This window comes from Panthera leo, chromosome B3 (assembly GCF_018350215.1).
Source record: "Panthera leo isolate Ple1 chromosome B3, P.leo_Ple1_pat1.1, whole genome shotgun sequence".
Lineage (NCBI taxonomy): Eukaryota > Metazoa > Chordata > Mammalia > Carnivora > Felidae > Panthera > Panthera leo.
The window spans coordinates 54,523,482-54,539,757 of record NC_056684.1 but is presented as its reverse complement, the minus strand read 5'-3'; the positions used below and the strand labels follow the sequence as shown (position 1 = coordinate 54,539,757).

At 34.4% G+C, this 16,276-nt stretch overlaps 1 protein-coding gene across 2 annotated transcripts in view; it reads right to left on the bottom strand.

The window, feature by feature from the left end:
* COPS2 (COP9 signalosome subunit 2) overlaps window positions 1–16,276 on the bottom strand; it is a 31,304-nt gene that overhangs the window by 2,715 nt on the left and 12,313 nt on the right. The window contains exons 3-12 of one of the 2 annotated variants that reach the window (XM_042942089.1): window positions 16,121–16,198; window positions 11,654–11,779; window positions 9,071–9,181; window positions 8,863–8,940; window positions 6,447–6,621; window positions 5,575–5,753; window positions 5,413–5,465; window positions 2,719–2,816; window positions 1,275–1,357; window positions 692–750 (exon numbers count right to left, since the gene is read on the bottom strand). In XM_042942089.1, coding sequence (XP_042798023.1) covers window positions 692–750; window positions 1,275–1,357; window positions 2,719–2,816; window positions 5,413–5,465; window positions 5,575–5,753; window positions 6,447–6,621; window positions 8,863–8,940; window positions 9,071–9,181; window positions 11,654–11,779; window positions 16,121–16,198 — 1,040 coding nt within the window. The remainder of the gene's footprint in view (window positions 1–691; window positions 751–1,274; window positions 1,358–2,718; window positions 2,817–5,412; window positions 5,466–5,574; window positions 5,754–6,446; window positions 6,622–8,862; window positions 8,941–9,070; window positions 9,182–11,653; window positions 11,780–16,120; window positions 16,199–16,276) is intronic. The other variant, XM_042942090.1, reaches the window with a different exon arrangement.

Genomic DNA, 16,276 nt, shown 5'->3' with positions numbered 1-16,276 from the left:
AGCTACCTTTCATCAGTTACATTAAAAAAACGAATAGGCAGAGACTTACTGATTAATCAATAGCAAATGTAACTTGTAAAGCTTTAAATTACCATACTGCTTTTAAGAAAAATATAATTTCAAAACAATTACATACCACACCTACTTTAAAAACATAAAAAAATACTATTCATTAAAAAATGCTCTAGCTGTATATGGATCATGTGCTGAATAAGAAATCTTTTTCTTTTCTTTTAGATGTTTATTTTGAGAGGGAGAGAGAGAGAGAGAGAGAGAGCGCACACGTGCACGAGTGCGTGCACATGTGCAGGGGAGGGGCAGGGAGAGAGGGAGAAAGAAACCTAAGCAGGCTTGGTGCTGTCAGACAGAGCCCGATGCAGGGCTTGAACTCACAAACTGTGAGCATGAGTGTGGCCGAAATCAAAAGTCAGATGCTCAACTGACTGAGCCACCCAGGCGCACCTGAGAAATCTTTCTGAAAACATTTATAGCTTTTTCAGAGATCAAGGGCTTAATATGCTCATTCATTTACAAAAAACCACCATGCATACCTATGTATCTGTTTTAACAGAAAATAATAGCCAGAGGGTGCTTTTCATGAAAACTCAAGAATTTCATTGCTACCTTTGCTCCCATTATTCAAATGTTATGGTCCTAAACATTTTGTGACAAGAAATAGCCAAGTACTTACTTATCCAGTATGCACTGCACCAGCAAGCTCTCCACATCAGCTACATCTATGTTTAACTCCTAAGAAAAAAGACTCATTATAATTCTACTAATTAACTTCTTTAAAGACTTCATGATAATAATTATTTTGATTTTAAATTAACTCCCACCACTTAAAAAGGAGATTTAGTGAAAAGAAAATGTAAAACAAATTCCATTATCACTTCAAAGTATTTCTGAGAAAATAGGTCTGATAAAATTTAACTCTGTAATTTTTCAAGTATATTCCTACCACAATTTTATTGTGGTTGGGTTAACACTACATCAGTCATATACTTTAGCCACTACTCTGTCTTCTACAATGTTCTCTGAGGCTGAAGAAATCTTTAAAAATAACTGTAATGATTCCTTATTTCTCTTTACTGTTAACTCAATTTATGCCAATACAGAAAAATTTATATTAAAAGGAAAGCCCTTAAGTTATGCTGTATTTTAAAAATGTACTATTACAAAATGTTACTAAGAATCATTTTTTAAATGGAAGATAGGTACACTGCATTTATAAACTAAAAATTATAAATATTAAGATTCATGAATATAAGTACCTTAGAAATAAAAGGAATATGTATTCTTGTGTAAGGCTTAATTAATTTTATGAGCACTTGTGTTCTGATGTTTCGCAAAAGCTCTGAAAGAAAAGACAAAAATGAAAATAATAAACTTGTATTTATTATACAAAAATGAAAATAATAAACTTGTATATCTTCATGAAACATTATGCACTTCTAAATCACATTAATCAACTATATCATTTATCTTCTCAAAATACGTCTTTCTGCCTGACAAGAACATAAGGTATTTGGGTTTTTTTGTTTTCTTTTAAGTAAGTTCTATGCCCAATACCGGGCTCAAACTCATCACCCTGAGATCAAGAGCAACATGCTCTACCGAATGAGCCAGCCAGGCACACCAGACATAAGGTATTTGGATCTAAAAATATTTGGATCTGATAAATGCACAATAAGATTAGAGACTACTTTCCCCGTTTTTTCTCATTCCCACCTCCCCGATTTTGTTTATGTTGTGATGCTATCTAAAATATTCTCTTGCCTTCTAATACTCCACACTGCTCATCATTTCCTCTATAGTTAACATATTTTTCAAGAAGCTCTGATTCATGCCAGCCAAGTCCTTTATTTTATGCTCTCTCAAAATCTACGGTATTATATTTTATAAAATGATCTTCTCCAGTTTCTTCACAGACAAGTGTCTTTAAAAAACAAACAAACAGACTGGAGTTCATGCACAAGGCTTCTAAACTTTTCTATATCCACCGAGTGTAGTATCATTCTAGCTTCATACAAGAACTTTTAAAATTCTGTCCGAATGAAAGAGAAAGGAAGGTGGGGAAAAGAGAACATTACTTCCAAAGTATTCTTCGGATTTTCCTGATGCATCTGGAATTTAAGTATTTGAATGAGTTGTTCCAAATGGTCATTTAAAAACCCTCAAATAGCTCCAAAACAGGTGGAAACACTGGAGGTACAAAAGAGGCCCCAGAACAAGGAATGATTTTTGTCTTTGTTAATCCAACAGAAAAAAAAATCTCATACACTTACTTGTACAATATTAGCCTACCCTTCAAAGTAAATGCATCAAGGCCATCAACCATAGAGGACTATGTTTAAAAGCTTTTGTTACTTGTTGAAAACAAATCCTAAGAATTAACTTTGATACTAAGTATCAGTAATAAACATGCAATAATATCTAAATTAGAATAAAAAGATAAAAGGGACAGCCACCTTAAGTGAAATGGACATCACATGAGAACTTGATTATGTTATTCAATAGCATGAAACTGGTGAATGATTTCTTTTAAATAGCTTTATAATTTTAAATAATATCCTATTCTATGACAGCATTTAGAAGCATTTCTATACTTGACAATACATAGAAGAAAACTGGTTTGATTCCATGCCTTTCCATTAAGAAGTCCTGTTTGACAGTGGCACAGAAGGTAACTGAATTCACTTAGCAGAAAGAATATACCTTCAATGTGTTCCCTAATGAAAGGATCATCCATAATGTTGCTGTGATTTGTTTTCAGAATCTTCTCAAATTCAGTGATGTCATTATTCTGATAGGCACTAACAGAAAAAGAAAGGTATAAATCTTGTCAAACATGAGGAAGTCATGTATTAAATCATATTATCCAAAGAGCCTGCTTCTTGATTTTTATATGCAAAAATCTAAATTACGTTACAGTTTCTGCCATAGAAATCAGAGTTAAACACACACACATCCTTCTGCAAACAAAATGAATTTCTTTTTTAACGCTTTTGGTTTTATAAAAGAAAGATTAAATAAACCTTTTAGGGTCATATACTATATTTATATATAGTTCATTAAAGTCTTCTCAAAATCTTAGCACTGTTAAAAACCGACAAATTTAATAATTGTTTAATGCTTGATACTTTCAAATTAAATTGTGCATTTAGCATTTAATCCCTAGGAAACCAGGTCAGCATACAACGGTATGGAGGAGTCCGATCTTGTCTTTGAAATAAGACAGTATATCCTCTCTGAAGATTATTCAGAAACGCAGCTTCCTAATTTTTATCTTCTAGAAAGCTACCAGCAACTGCTAAAACTTCGCAAAGGGAACATCTGATTCTTAATTTTCTCTAGCCTTAAAGTTCCACTGAGTTATACAGCAGAAACGTCAGCGGCAGGTAATTAGCACCAAATGGGACACGCACACTAAAGAAGAGTGATGGACCCTGCTGCAGAAGGCCAAAGGCTGATTTATGTTCATAATTCTCTGAGGTGTCTAGCATCTACTCTTAAATTAATTCTGTAGGGCACTACGGGGATTGCTAAAGGTGCTGAGAAGGAAGAAGCCAACCTTCTGGATATGGCACCACTGTCTGCTTTATATGTAAGACATATCATCAGCCATTCTGCACGCCCTCTGCTGTGCTTCCATCTGGTGGGTCGCAATGTAACTTCATGTAAGGGGCAGGTGACTCAAGTGCTTCAACAGGAATTATTTTCCTCTAGTCTGCTGGCAACTGACTAGGAAGATAAAATTAGGAAGCATTACTTTCTCACCTACCCCAAATACATTATTGTAATATGCTATAGGAGGATATATTCAAGTTGTGAAACACTTGCACATGTGCATATTTTAACCAAGAGACATTGTTCCATTGTTTAAGTGACTTAAAAAAAAATCTTATACAAAGTGTGGGACACACCACAGGCCACTTGTTTGGGTCAAAATTTTCCATTAAAATAAGTTTTTGAGTTCCAATATAGAGGTTATATTAATACAGAGGAATATGTTGTATGATATAGTAAACATAAATATTGCTTATTTTTTAAAGGTCTGATAATTAAGACCTTTAATCCATTCAAATGTATTTAATCAATTTAATTTAGATGAAATATTAACGTCTAGGGCAAAACTCTTCCTCAATATTTCTTTAAGGGTTTTAAAAGCTTAAACTGTTGTTTAGCAACTTAACTTAAAAACATTTTTCTGAAGTATTATGAAGTGAATCTCTAACCAAATCATGTTGATGGAATAAACCATCTGAAATAAAGATGGAGAAATCTCCTTTCATAACTAATATCAACTTAATTCAACAAATATGTATTAAAATAGACTAAATAAATAAAAAAGAAATTTATTTTTTGATGTTGCAATTTAGAGTTCTTATCTCCTAACTATTCCTAGTCCCCTTAAAAGAAAAATAAAATCATTCTTATTTTTTATCGTTAAAATTAAAGTTTCTTTAAATAAACCTGGTAATTTATAAAACTCATAGCCAAACAAAGTAAATGAGGACATTTTACATAGGAACTTAGACAATATCATGTAATAAGCTATTTTCTCCAAGTATATAAAATTTATATATGGGTGACTCATAATTTATAGTCTAACAGTACTTGTAAATCAAAAAAGACTATTGAAAGAGTATCTGATCACTTAAGTTATCCACATACATATGCAAAAAAGCCCACCCTACCCTATATCCTAATCATAATCTTCCTGCTTTGGTAAACTCAGTTGCACAATCTAAACAAAAGACTTGATGAAACCTAGGCTCCATGTATTCCCAGCCCAGAGGAAAATTTTTCTTGTTCACCGATTTCTTTTGCAAAAGTAGGCCTTCTTTTCTAGGCTTTTTGCTTTGTTTCATCTTTTATAATTTTATTTAATATTAATTGATCATAGCAGGTTTTTCAGTTGCTACCCACCATAGAAGTCGTCAAAAAATCCTTGGATTTCTTATCAATATAACCCTCTGCTCCTCATCTCAGAAAATTACCTGAGGTAAACTTTTTAGATGATTTTTTTTTTACCTTGTCAATTGAGAAAATATGTGAGTAAAGACACGGTCTTGCTGAAAATTTCTGACTTATGTGGACCAATTCATAATTTCACTTTGGATTAAGGCAGGCTGAAACAGCAAACACTGAAATTGTTTTAAAATAGCTATAATCAGTTTTGTGCTGAAAACAGCATACACACAAAGCATGTAGATAACAGGGGGGAAAAAGCAGCCAATACTATACTTCATAAAATCTTATGACTAACAGAAACTGAATAAATGACTTTAAGAGATAAAAATTTCACAAACTTTGGAATATTAACTGAATTCTCAAAATATCTCTTCCACTTTCCCCTCTATTCACCGATTTAAGGAAATTTACCTTAACTGAGAGATATAATCTTACCTTACTAAATTTGTCATTGCTAGAATTTCTGGATCATTTTTGTACGGTTTGGCCTAAGCAGTTAAAAAAAACAAAACAAAAAACAATTAACACAAAGAAAGATTAACATTTACTTCCACAAAAGATAGCTGACAGAAATGAATATTTAGAGCACACGCATACCTCCTGTGAGTCAAATGGATTTATTCCTGACTTCATTAGCATATTTGCTAACACCAAATATTTTAAGCAAGTGGTTCGTCTTGGACTTCCCGATTCATCATAATTCTTAAAGGCTTCAAAAAAATCAGTGTGTGCCTTTTCAAATTCACCTTCTCTCAAGTGCATTTTACCACCACATTCTGCAAATAAAATAGGATAAAAGAGGGCATTTTCAGTTCTGTAGTAAGACTGAATACTTGATAAAAATCACATGAAAACTGTGATAGTGGCCTTCCAGTCTTTTAATTCTATACTGGCCCCAGGATGCTTTCTAAAAAGCAAGCTCTTCATTAAACATCAAACAAGCATTTGCAAATCTTTATTCTCAGTTGAGGCAGAAGGTAATTTTATATACATCATTACAATTCAAGAATAGGACTTCTTTAAATTTTTTTTTTTTAATATTTATTCATTTTTTTGAGAGACAGAGAGAGACAGAGCATGTGTGGGGGAAGGGCGGAGAGAGGAGACACAGAATCTGAAGCAGGCTCCAGGCTCTGAACCGACAGCACAGAGCCCGACACGGGGCTCGAACTCACAAACTGTGAGATCATGACCTGAGCCAAAGTCAGATGCCCAACTGACTGAGCCACCTAGGTGCCCATCAAGAATAGGACTTCTAATGGTAAATTTTCTGTTAGTAATATTTCACTAATGTAAAATCTTAAAAGACAAAATTTCATCCTAATTTCTTTCTAAGACTAGATCATTTCAATGATTTTACTACTTCGCCAATTATTTTCACTATAACATGAACAACCTTCCTAGTCATTCAGTCATATACAATGACAACTTCCTGGGACACTGCCCACCCTTCTCCAAACAAAACTTGCCTCTGATGACTCCCATGATCAGTGGATGAGGGATGGCAGACTTGATGTGAAGTGACTGTTCATAGAGTGCTTTCAGTTTTTTGTTATTCTTCTGTGCCGTGTACATTTGAATTTCCAAAGCGTATATTTCTAATAACTGTGTACCTTTTTTCAGGTCATCTTCTCCATCATCAGTCTAGGAAAGCAAATAATGAACTTTAGTCAAAATAGAATTCACAATCTAGACATTTTTATTTGAGTTAGCTTGGGATCCTTACATTTATAATATGAATTTTGTGTGAAAATGCACTACAACGTTTGAGATCTAGAACACCAAGAACACTAACTTGAATAGCCAAAAAGGAAAGCACACATCTTTTGGATTTTCTAGTCATTCAATAAGGAGTAAGTAACCAGAAGTAATTTTTTAATGTATAAAATGTTATAATGTTTGTTTCTATCTAGGAGGTTCTTTATGGTCTTCCCCAAATCGTCACAATTTTATATTCTGTGATTTTATCACAAAGCACTTTCAAGTGCCTTCCTGGTATCAGGCACTGGGTCTGCCTTGGAGAAATGTAAAGTTACATAAGCCAGAGTTCCTAGCCCCGCAAAGTTTACAGGCTAGAAGATTACTCTGTCAACAGATAAATTACAATATAAATGACTCTAGTTGAAGCATGAGCCAAGTGCCCAGAAGAATGGAAGAGAAAAGCACTAACTCTGCTGAGGGATGTCAGAGGAATACAAAGGTTCAACTTTGAAAAATGACCAAAAGCCCACAAAATGCAGGCCATGAAAAATAGCATATGGGCAATAGTCAGATAATCATAAATATCAAGCACTGACATACACAAAGCCAAAATTTATTATTTATTTGCTCTTCCAACTTAATTCTGTTTATTCACTAATGAATCACAGCCAGAGTAAAATACATGATATGTAAGACACAATTTGTACATCTAGGTTATCATAGGGGCATCTGCACGGCTAAGTTAGTCAGTCAAGTGTACACTCCTGATTTTGGCTCAGGTCTCACAGTTTGTGGGATCGAACCCCACATCGTGCTGTCAGCATAGAGCCTGCATGGGATTCTCTCTCCATGTCTCTCTGCCCCTCCCCTGCTTGCATGCTCTCTCAAAATAAGTGGGAAAAAAAAAAACCCCACAGATTAGCATACATCTCTGCTATATTATAATGTTATTTACAATCGGATAGAAGATCCTTTTCCATTCAGAAACGGCTTCTCTATCATTTCCACTTCACATGGAATTGAACTCACAGTTTACGCATCAGACTAAACTTTCTCAAGAATGTGTACATAAGAAACCGATCATAAATAACTAATCTGTTTTATGAAGCAAAACTACTATGAAATAAAAGCACTTTCTTTTTTAAAATAACCTAAAAATATTAATGAAAATACATGCAGGTGATTAATTTAGAACACTTTCTTGACCAACTTTGCTCCCATGCACAGAAATAACGTATATAATTAAAATAATAGTACAAGGCACTGGAGGATCTTAAAAATATTTAAAACAGTATTTTCACACAAACTTTAAACTAATTATCAAATAGCTTTTGATCAAGACAAAAAAGAAAACACAAATTATAGCTATAGTTAAAAAGTTATAGAAGTGCCCTGTTCAGATCATGTGGCTATTCAAATTTAAATTGAGCAAAATCAAAAACTCAGCCACATTTAACTGCCTGATGACATGTAGCTGACGCTATCACATTGGACAGTACAGAAACAGAATGTTTCTAGCATCATAGGAAGTTCTAAAGGAGAGTTTTTACAAAAGATTCATATATTATAAACTTGAATATAAAATCTTTATTATATATGTCTTTAATATTTTTTTCTAATTTTCACAGGGTCTATCTTATTCTTATTCTTAGTAAATATTAGTGACTAGAGTATTTTTTTATTGGTATCTGTTGTCTCAGTCCACAAAAATAATGGCTGAAATTAGGATTAAAACAGGAAGAAATTTAATATTCAGAAAAAATGAGCTTTTTAGGGGCACCTGGCTAGCTTGGTCAGCTGAGCATCCAATTCTTTATTTTGGCTCAGGTCATGATCTCATGGCTGTGAGACCGAGTCCCTCGTTGGGCTCCATGCTGAGTGTGGAGCCAGCTTGGGATTCTCTCTCTCTTCCTCTCTCTCTCTCTCTCTCTCTCTCTCTCTCTCTCTTTCTTTCTTTCTTTCTCCCCCTTCTTCTGCCCCATCCCAGCTCATGCACACACGCTCTCTCTCTCTCAAAATAAATAAGAAATTCTTTTTTTAATGAGCCTTTTCGTATCTTATTTACCAAATTTTATTTTTGGGATGATGTTTGAACAAAAACGTCCCTAAACCAATGTTTCAAATACAATTTTTTAATGCTTTTTTATTATAAAGAAATATTAAGAAAAAGTAAGAGAATGCTACCTGGCAGGACTGATGTAACTGGCGTAAAATTTTTTGAAGCTTTCCATATTCTTCTCGTTCTAAATATAATTTCCCAAGCTGTAAAAGAACATACTTATTGAAATTAAAAGATTTCAAAAGAAAAAGGTATGAATCTTTAGGAGAGTTTATTAAGGATACCCTCCCACTCTTCAAAAAAAAAAAAAATGTAAGTAACTGTAATTGTTACCTTTGTGTTTGTCTTAAACCACAGTCTATCATTCTTAGCATCTTTCAAAGCTTCCAGTGTTGTTTCATAGAATTCCTGCAGTAAATCCATCTGACATAAAAAATCAGAATTCTATAATTGTAAACAGCAAATTTGTACCTGTTAATAAAGTTAATTTGAGCAAACTAAAAGTGCATCTTTGAACTTTAATAATACATAAGATACACTATCTGTTTCCGAATGTCTGTGACATCCTACTATTTAACAAAACCTTAGCAAAATAGAGACCAAATTTGTAAAAAGTGCCAAGATCTGTTTTTAATGTTTTTGAAAAATAAAACCCAGAAAATATCTAATGCTCTAATAGTGTAGGTTTGTCCTTTCCAATCTAATAACTCATTTTATATTGATGGAAGTGAATGGCATGCACACTGAACTACTTGTACTATTGTTAATAGTGTGTATCTTATTCACTAAACTCTCATTTGGTACCTACCACATGGCAAACATTAGGCAAGTAGCTAAAGAAACAAAGAAAAGTAAGATCCCTTCAAAAATTCTTCTATAAATGTAACCTATCAAGTAACTCAACTACACAACTCTTAGGTTACTGGTAAAGTGCTGGGGTTGGGTAGAGGGAAAAATCTAGCACAATTTGAGCTATGTCTAAACACCATCAATTCACAAGTCTGAGTGTGACACTTTTTAATGGAACTTACCCTTTGTTTTGCATTACAATAAGCTCCCCCACCCACCCTCCTCTCCACACACTGGGCTCTGCCTTTGTTTGAATATCTGATTCTCTAGATCTCTACTTAATAGGATCAAGAGGTAAGAGGGCCACGAGGACAGGAAAATTTAATACTTTCAGAAAAGGCTGCCTATTTATTCACAACTGCTGATGGCATACTGAATAAGCTGAGTATCCCCCACCCAATACCTATTCGTACTTTCAAAAGACAAAAAGCTTACATATAGTAGCATGAGGCAACACACAATCTTAAAGTTTTAAAATTAATCCCCCCCACTAACATCTGGCATAACATTTATAGTGTACCAAAAATGTTTTGAGGAGACTTGGTTTTAAAACCCAAAAAATATTTTCTCACTTAAGAAAATCCCTTTGATATGTAACAACTCTAGAATTAGTGGCACTAAGTGCTAATGTTTTAATAAAACATATACAGTTGACCCTTGAACAACATGGGTTTGAACTGCACGAGTCCACTTATATACGGATTTTTTTGATACAGTACCCATAAATGTACAGTACCATAAATGTATCTTCTCTTCCTTATAATTTTCTCCATAACATTTTTTTCCTCTAGTTTACTTTATTGTAAGAATATACCATATACATAACATACAAAGTATGTTAATCAACTGTTTATGTTACAGGTAAAGCTTCTGGTCAACAGCAGGCTATCAGTAGTTAAGTTTTGTTTTTTTTTTTGTTTTTTTTTAGTATTTATTTATTTTGGGGAGACAGAATGCAAGCAGGGGAGGGGCAGAGAGAGAAGGAGACACAGAATCTGAAGCAGACTCCAGGCTCAGAGCTATGAGCACAGAGCCTGACACGGGGCTCGAACCCACGAAGCATGGGATCAGGACCCGAGATGAAGTCAGATGCCCAACCAACTGAGCCACCCCAGTAGTTAAGTTTTTGAGGAGTAAGTTATACGCAGATTTTGAACTGTGAGGTAGGAGGGACAAGGGGTTGGCATCCTAGCCCCCATGTTGTTCAAGGGTCAATTTTAAGTTTATTTTTCTCTATTTCCATTACATATATTTTAGATATAAAGCATAAAAGTAATAAACTACCTCAAGAAATAAAAATGACATTGAGTAGAAAAGAATCAAAGAGATTCTGAGATGAACATTTTTTATTATGAACACAAAAAATATCAAATGTTTTAAGAAATCCTAAATGACAGAGAATACTTCTTGTGCTAAAATACCATGGTTTAAGAAAGCTGAAACTTAGGACTATGTTGCTTAAAAGAATATGAACAAACAATCCAATTAAAAATTCCCTTAGCAATACAATAACATCATCATTGCTTTTCTTAATAACCAAAATCTAGAATAGCAAAAGCACTATCATTCCCAAGGTCCACTGTAGTTTCTTCATCATTAACTGTTCCTTTTGTCCTCCATCATCCACCCATTCTTTATAAAAGAATTTACTAAACACCTAATGGCAATGCCAAGTACTAACATGAGTACAGGGTATCCCTTCAAGGATGTGTAGTTAATCAAATCTACACAAATCTAACTGAGGTGGTGATGGAGTTTGTTGAAACAAACTATAATAGTAACTGTATGGGAGTTTAAGTCTACAAAAGTTGTGTGCAGATTATGTTGGTATCTCAAGATATTATTTGAAGAGATTAAGCTACTTATTACCTTTTAATATTGCATAATTAGTACTATAAGAAAACAATATAGAGTACATTATTTCTAAAGCACTTTACTGACTGGCAAAACTGCTTAACTAGAACCTCTAGATCTTATTAAAAAAAAAAAAAAAAAAAAAAAGAACAAAGACTTTAGTATAAATAACAACACATTGATAAGTACTAAAAGGAACAACCAGAATCTAACCTGTTTAGAAGTAGAGATATAATCAAGAATAGAATTAATGGATTTTTCAGAATAATTTCTTGTGACTGCACTCCGAATATAGGTCAATAGTTGTTTATATCTGTTCATCATTTCTGGAAAGTTTGTCTATGAGGGAAGAAAAATGCATTATTAGATATGTATTTATGCACGAAAATTTCTATACAATTAAGATTATAGTACATATTACTACATAATTGAAAAATAAGGTTTTACGATAAAGTATGTATGACAGAAACGCTATAAACATTTTAGCTTAAATTTGAAATTTCTAAATCACTGGGACACATGAACCAAATTTATGAAGTTAGCCTATGAAAGACTACAATTTAAAAATTTTCAAAATTTCAGATATGTTCTCATTGTACATTTATTGAAATCTTAAGAACTACTACAATATTCACAAACCAAAAAATACAAATAAATCCAACTTTTCAAATGCCTTGGGTCTCAACTACACAGATATCAGCTATATCCTCTTCTGAAGATTTACCCCTTGATGAGAAAGTTCTCCAACAACAGCGGTATGTTTCTTTTCTCCATTCATTATTGGTTGGTTCAACAGTAAAATGTGAGGTGAAGGAAACTTTTCAAGCCCAGGTACTCATCCCACTATTGAGAAAAGTCCTCCCACCCAAGGCTCTACTCAATAGCAGATATAGCTAATGTTGCTATTCCTTGCAGGACTATTTGCACTACTGTGGTTATTCCAAGAAAACATGAGAGATCAGAGGAAATAAGGAATTACCCCTGAAATTTCAATCACTTAAGTATTTTGGCGAATGGCCTATCATCCCTCAAAGTATACCATGGAAGGGGCGCCTGGGTGGCTCAGTTGGTTGGGCATCTGACTTTGGCTCAGGTCATGATCTCACACTCGGTGAGTTCGAGCCCCGCATCAGGCTCTGTGCTGACAGCTCGGACCCTGCAGCCTGCTTTGGATTCTGTGTCTCCCTCTCTCTGCACCTCCCCTGCTCACTCTCTCTGTCTCTCAAAAATAAACAAACATTAAAAAAAAAAAAGTATACCATGGAAGTCCATTTATGAGTCTAATCTAATAACCTGAATCCACAGTCCCGACAATCTCCAACTGCTATTAATCCCTCTTTTTACTGGGTTCTACTCCACTTTTAATCAGGGAGGTAGGACACTGGCAGATACAGTGTTTTTCTTGATTAACGACCACATGTGTTTATTAGGATGAAAAATGATAATGTAATTTTCCTGCTTATGACTATGTCCTGCCCTGGGATACAGCATGAGGGACAAAAAAAACATGAGAAGACTCCCTGAAACCTAAGCAAGAATGGAATTACAAAAAAGAAAACAGTAGTTGGGGTGGGGGGAAAAATGGACAGAACAAGGGAAAAACCTTAGTTATATATACATGTAGTTATATATATATATATATAAATCAAACCACTTGTATTTCCAAATATGTCAGTACCATGTGAGGGTAAATAATAGGTAATATCCTAGTAATGTTAAAACCCAAGTTACAGAACATATCTTATGGCGAAAGGCAAATTAGAAATAGGATTTTAGCAGAAAGTTCGTTTTTAATTCATTTCTTTATACTCTAATAACTTTAAAGCTCATTTTTCAATAATTCTGTTACTGTAATTAAAGACTACAGGAAGATCAGGTAAATTGCAGCAGTTAACACAGAGCAGTTGAAAACAAAACCCTTCTAACTTTTTATTGCTCAAAACCTTCACACGGCAACATGGGTCCTATTCTGAATCCAACTAGAAACTGAGGGGCGGAAGCTCAAACTACTCTTATAAAACACGACTTATTCACAGATGTTGTTTGAGCAAATAAAAGATAGAGAAGGAAGGCAGGGAAAAATAACACAAAATACAAATAATCCTTTCCCTTACTTGCTTACCATCTTGGCTCAAGGTAAAATGGTAAGATCAAGTTTTATGGGTAGCATATATTTAAATGGGCTCAAACACTAAACTACTGCTAGTATGTTAAGAAAGTCGATTTCTATAGGGTCTATTGTATTATTTCAAATCATAGAATCTTAAAAAAAATTTTTTTTTAATGTTTATTTTTGATAGAGAGAGAGTGAGTGAAAGCAGGGAAGGGGCAGAGAGAGAGAGGGAGACACAAAACCTGAAGCAGGCTCCAGGCTCTGAGCTGTCAGCAGAGAGCCCAACGCGGAGCTCAACCTCACGAGCTGTGAGATCATGACCTGAGCCAAAGTCAGACACTTATCCAACTGAGCCACCCAGGGGCCCCTCAAATCATAGAATCTTAAGAGTTGAACAATGAGGTTCTAATGTCACTAAAATTACTTAATCAAAATCTCTATCCCTTGAGACACCTGATGCTTCTCCCATATCTAAGCTATTGATTTAAATATAGTATGTATTTGTGTTTAATATTTTCACAAATAATAAATGGAAAGAAAGCACAAGGGCTTTGTGCAACATATTCTTTGGGTAAACGCAAGACAGACATTTTCCTTTTTTAATGATACTTAAAAGCAATTGACAACATACTTATTACTGTTTAAAATGTTTTGAATAGTCTTGATATTTTGGGGGGTGAAGAATGAGCTAAAATATTTTGTGGATAGTTTTTGTAAATGTCATGGAGGGCTTCTATTACTAAAGGTAGGTGAGGATGCCAAAGTGAGAATATGGCAAGAAGAACAGGATGCAAGATTAGCAGAAGTTACCTGGACAAAAGTAACAGTCAGTTCAGGGAGTTCAATTTCAAACAGAAGGGACAGAGAAGTTAATGGTGACAGGGAGGAGACATATGAGAAATTAGAGACAGGAGAAAAAGAAAGTGGTAACAGATTACCAGCTATCCTTTCATCTGCCACAGAAGCAAGTGTTTACCTCTGCTCTCTAAGCTTCTCAAAAGTTCCTCTACCCTTAGTGATTTTAAGGTTTACGCCTGTCACTAGTCCTCTTGTCTAACCATTTTTTCCCCCTCCACCTCTACCCTGCACTCCTGAAGACTACCAATTCTATGAAGGTACAATGTCATGACAGTTCCAGATTATTTAGAACTTCTACAACATATATGAGTGCCTACTGAATGCCAGCCACTACTACAGGTGGTAGGAATGTAACAGTGAATAAAACAAAGTCCTGCTCTCATGGACCTTACCACCCATGGGGATGAGGGCAGCAGAAAGGCAATTAAGCAGTGATATATTCAAAGAAAAAAAAAACCAGCAGGGTAAGATGAATGTAAGTGATGGTGAGAAGGATGCTATTTTACATAAGGTGGTCCAGAGGGAGGCCATCCTGATATACGGTGACACCGAATAGAGATCTGATCAAATGAAGAAAAGAGCCATACGACTATTACAGAGGAGCATTTGGGGCAGAGGAAATAGCAAATACAAGTGTTTATGAGTAGGCGCATCCTTAGGATGACAGGAGGAACAGCAAGGAAGCCGTACAGAGAAAATAAGATCAGAAAAGGTAAGATGATGTAGGGTGTTATAGGTCATGGTAAAGATTTGGATTTTATTTTATTATTATTATTATTATTATTATTTTAAGTTTTATTTATTTATTTTGAGAGAGGGTGCATGAGTAGGGGAGGGGCAGAGAGGGAGAGAGAGAATATGAAGCAGGCTCAACACTCTCCGTGCAGAACCTGATGCAGGGCTTGAACTCACAAACCGATCTCACGAACTATGAGATCAGGACCTGAGCCAAAATCAGGAGTCATACACTTAACTGAATGAGCCAGCCAGATACCCCAGGATTTGGATTTTATTAAGGAGAGTGGGAACCATTAGAAGATTTAGAGCAAAGGAATGACACAGTCTCACTTACATTTTAAAAGGATCACTCTAAAAACAAAAACAAAAACAAAAACAAAAACAAAAACAAAAACAAAAAGGATCACCCTGCTGCTTGTGGAGAATAGACTGTTAATAAGGCAAGGATAGAAGAAGCTACTGAAATAATCCAGGTGAGAGATGATGTTGGTTTGAACCAGAGTAATAGAGATAAAAATGGTTAAGCAGCAGTCAGATACTGGATATATTTTTAAAAGATATAAAGACACCTGGAATTACCAATGGATTATTTGAGGGGTGAGAGACAAAGAGAGGAGTCAAGAATAATGCTAAGGTTTTTGTCCTTATCAGTGGAAGAGGAACTCCTTATAATACAAAGTAAAATTTTAAAATTCCAAAATAAACAACAGTTTTTGGAAAAGTCCTGTTAATAAGGAAGCCAAACACTGTCTGAGTATCTAAAGGATAAGCTTTCAAAAAAGTTTGATTTCTTTGCAGAATGTTTTTTACTTAGTATTGTGGTAGTCACAAATGAAAGCTAGGCTAAATACGGAAATGTATCAACAGAATTATTTTAAAGAGGTAGATATAATGCCATTTTGCTGCCATGTGGTTTTTACCTACAGAATTCATTTCATTATTAGTTTAATTCCCCTCAAAACAAATCTTACCAACTTGAAGTTAATCTTAATCATTTGCTTCAGTGCTTTAAATCCCCATTCTCCTTTTTCACCTTCAAGTTCCAAAACCTAAAAAATAGAAGACATTTTTAGCCTAACAAAAATGTTAATGTTATTTTCTAATGACAACGTCTATTTTGAATTAGT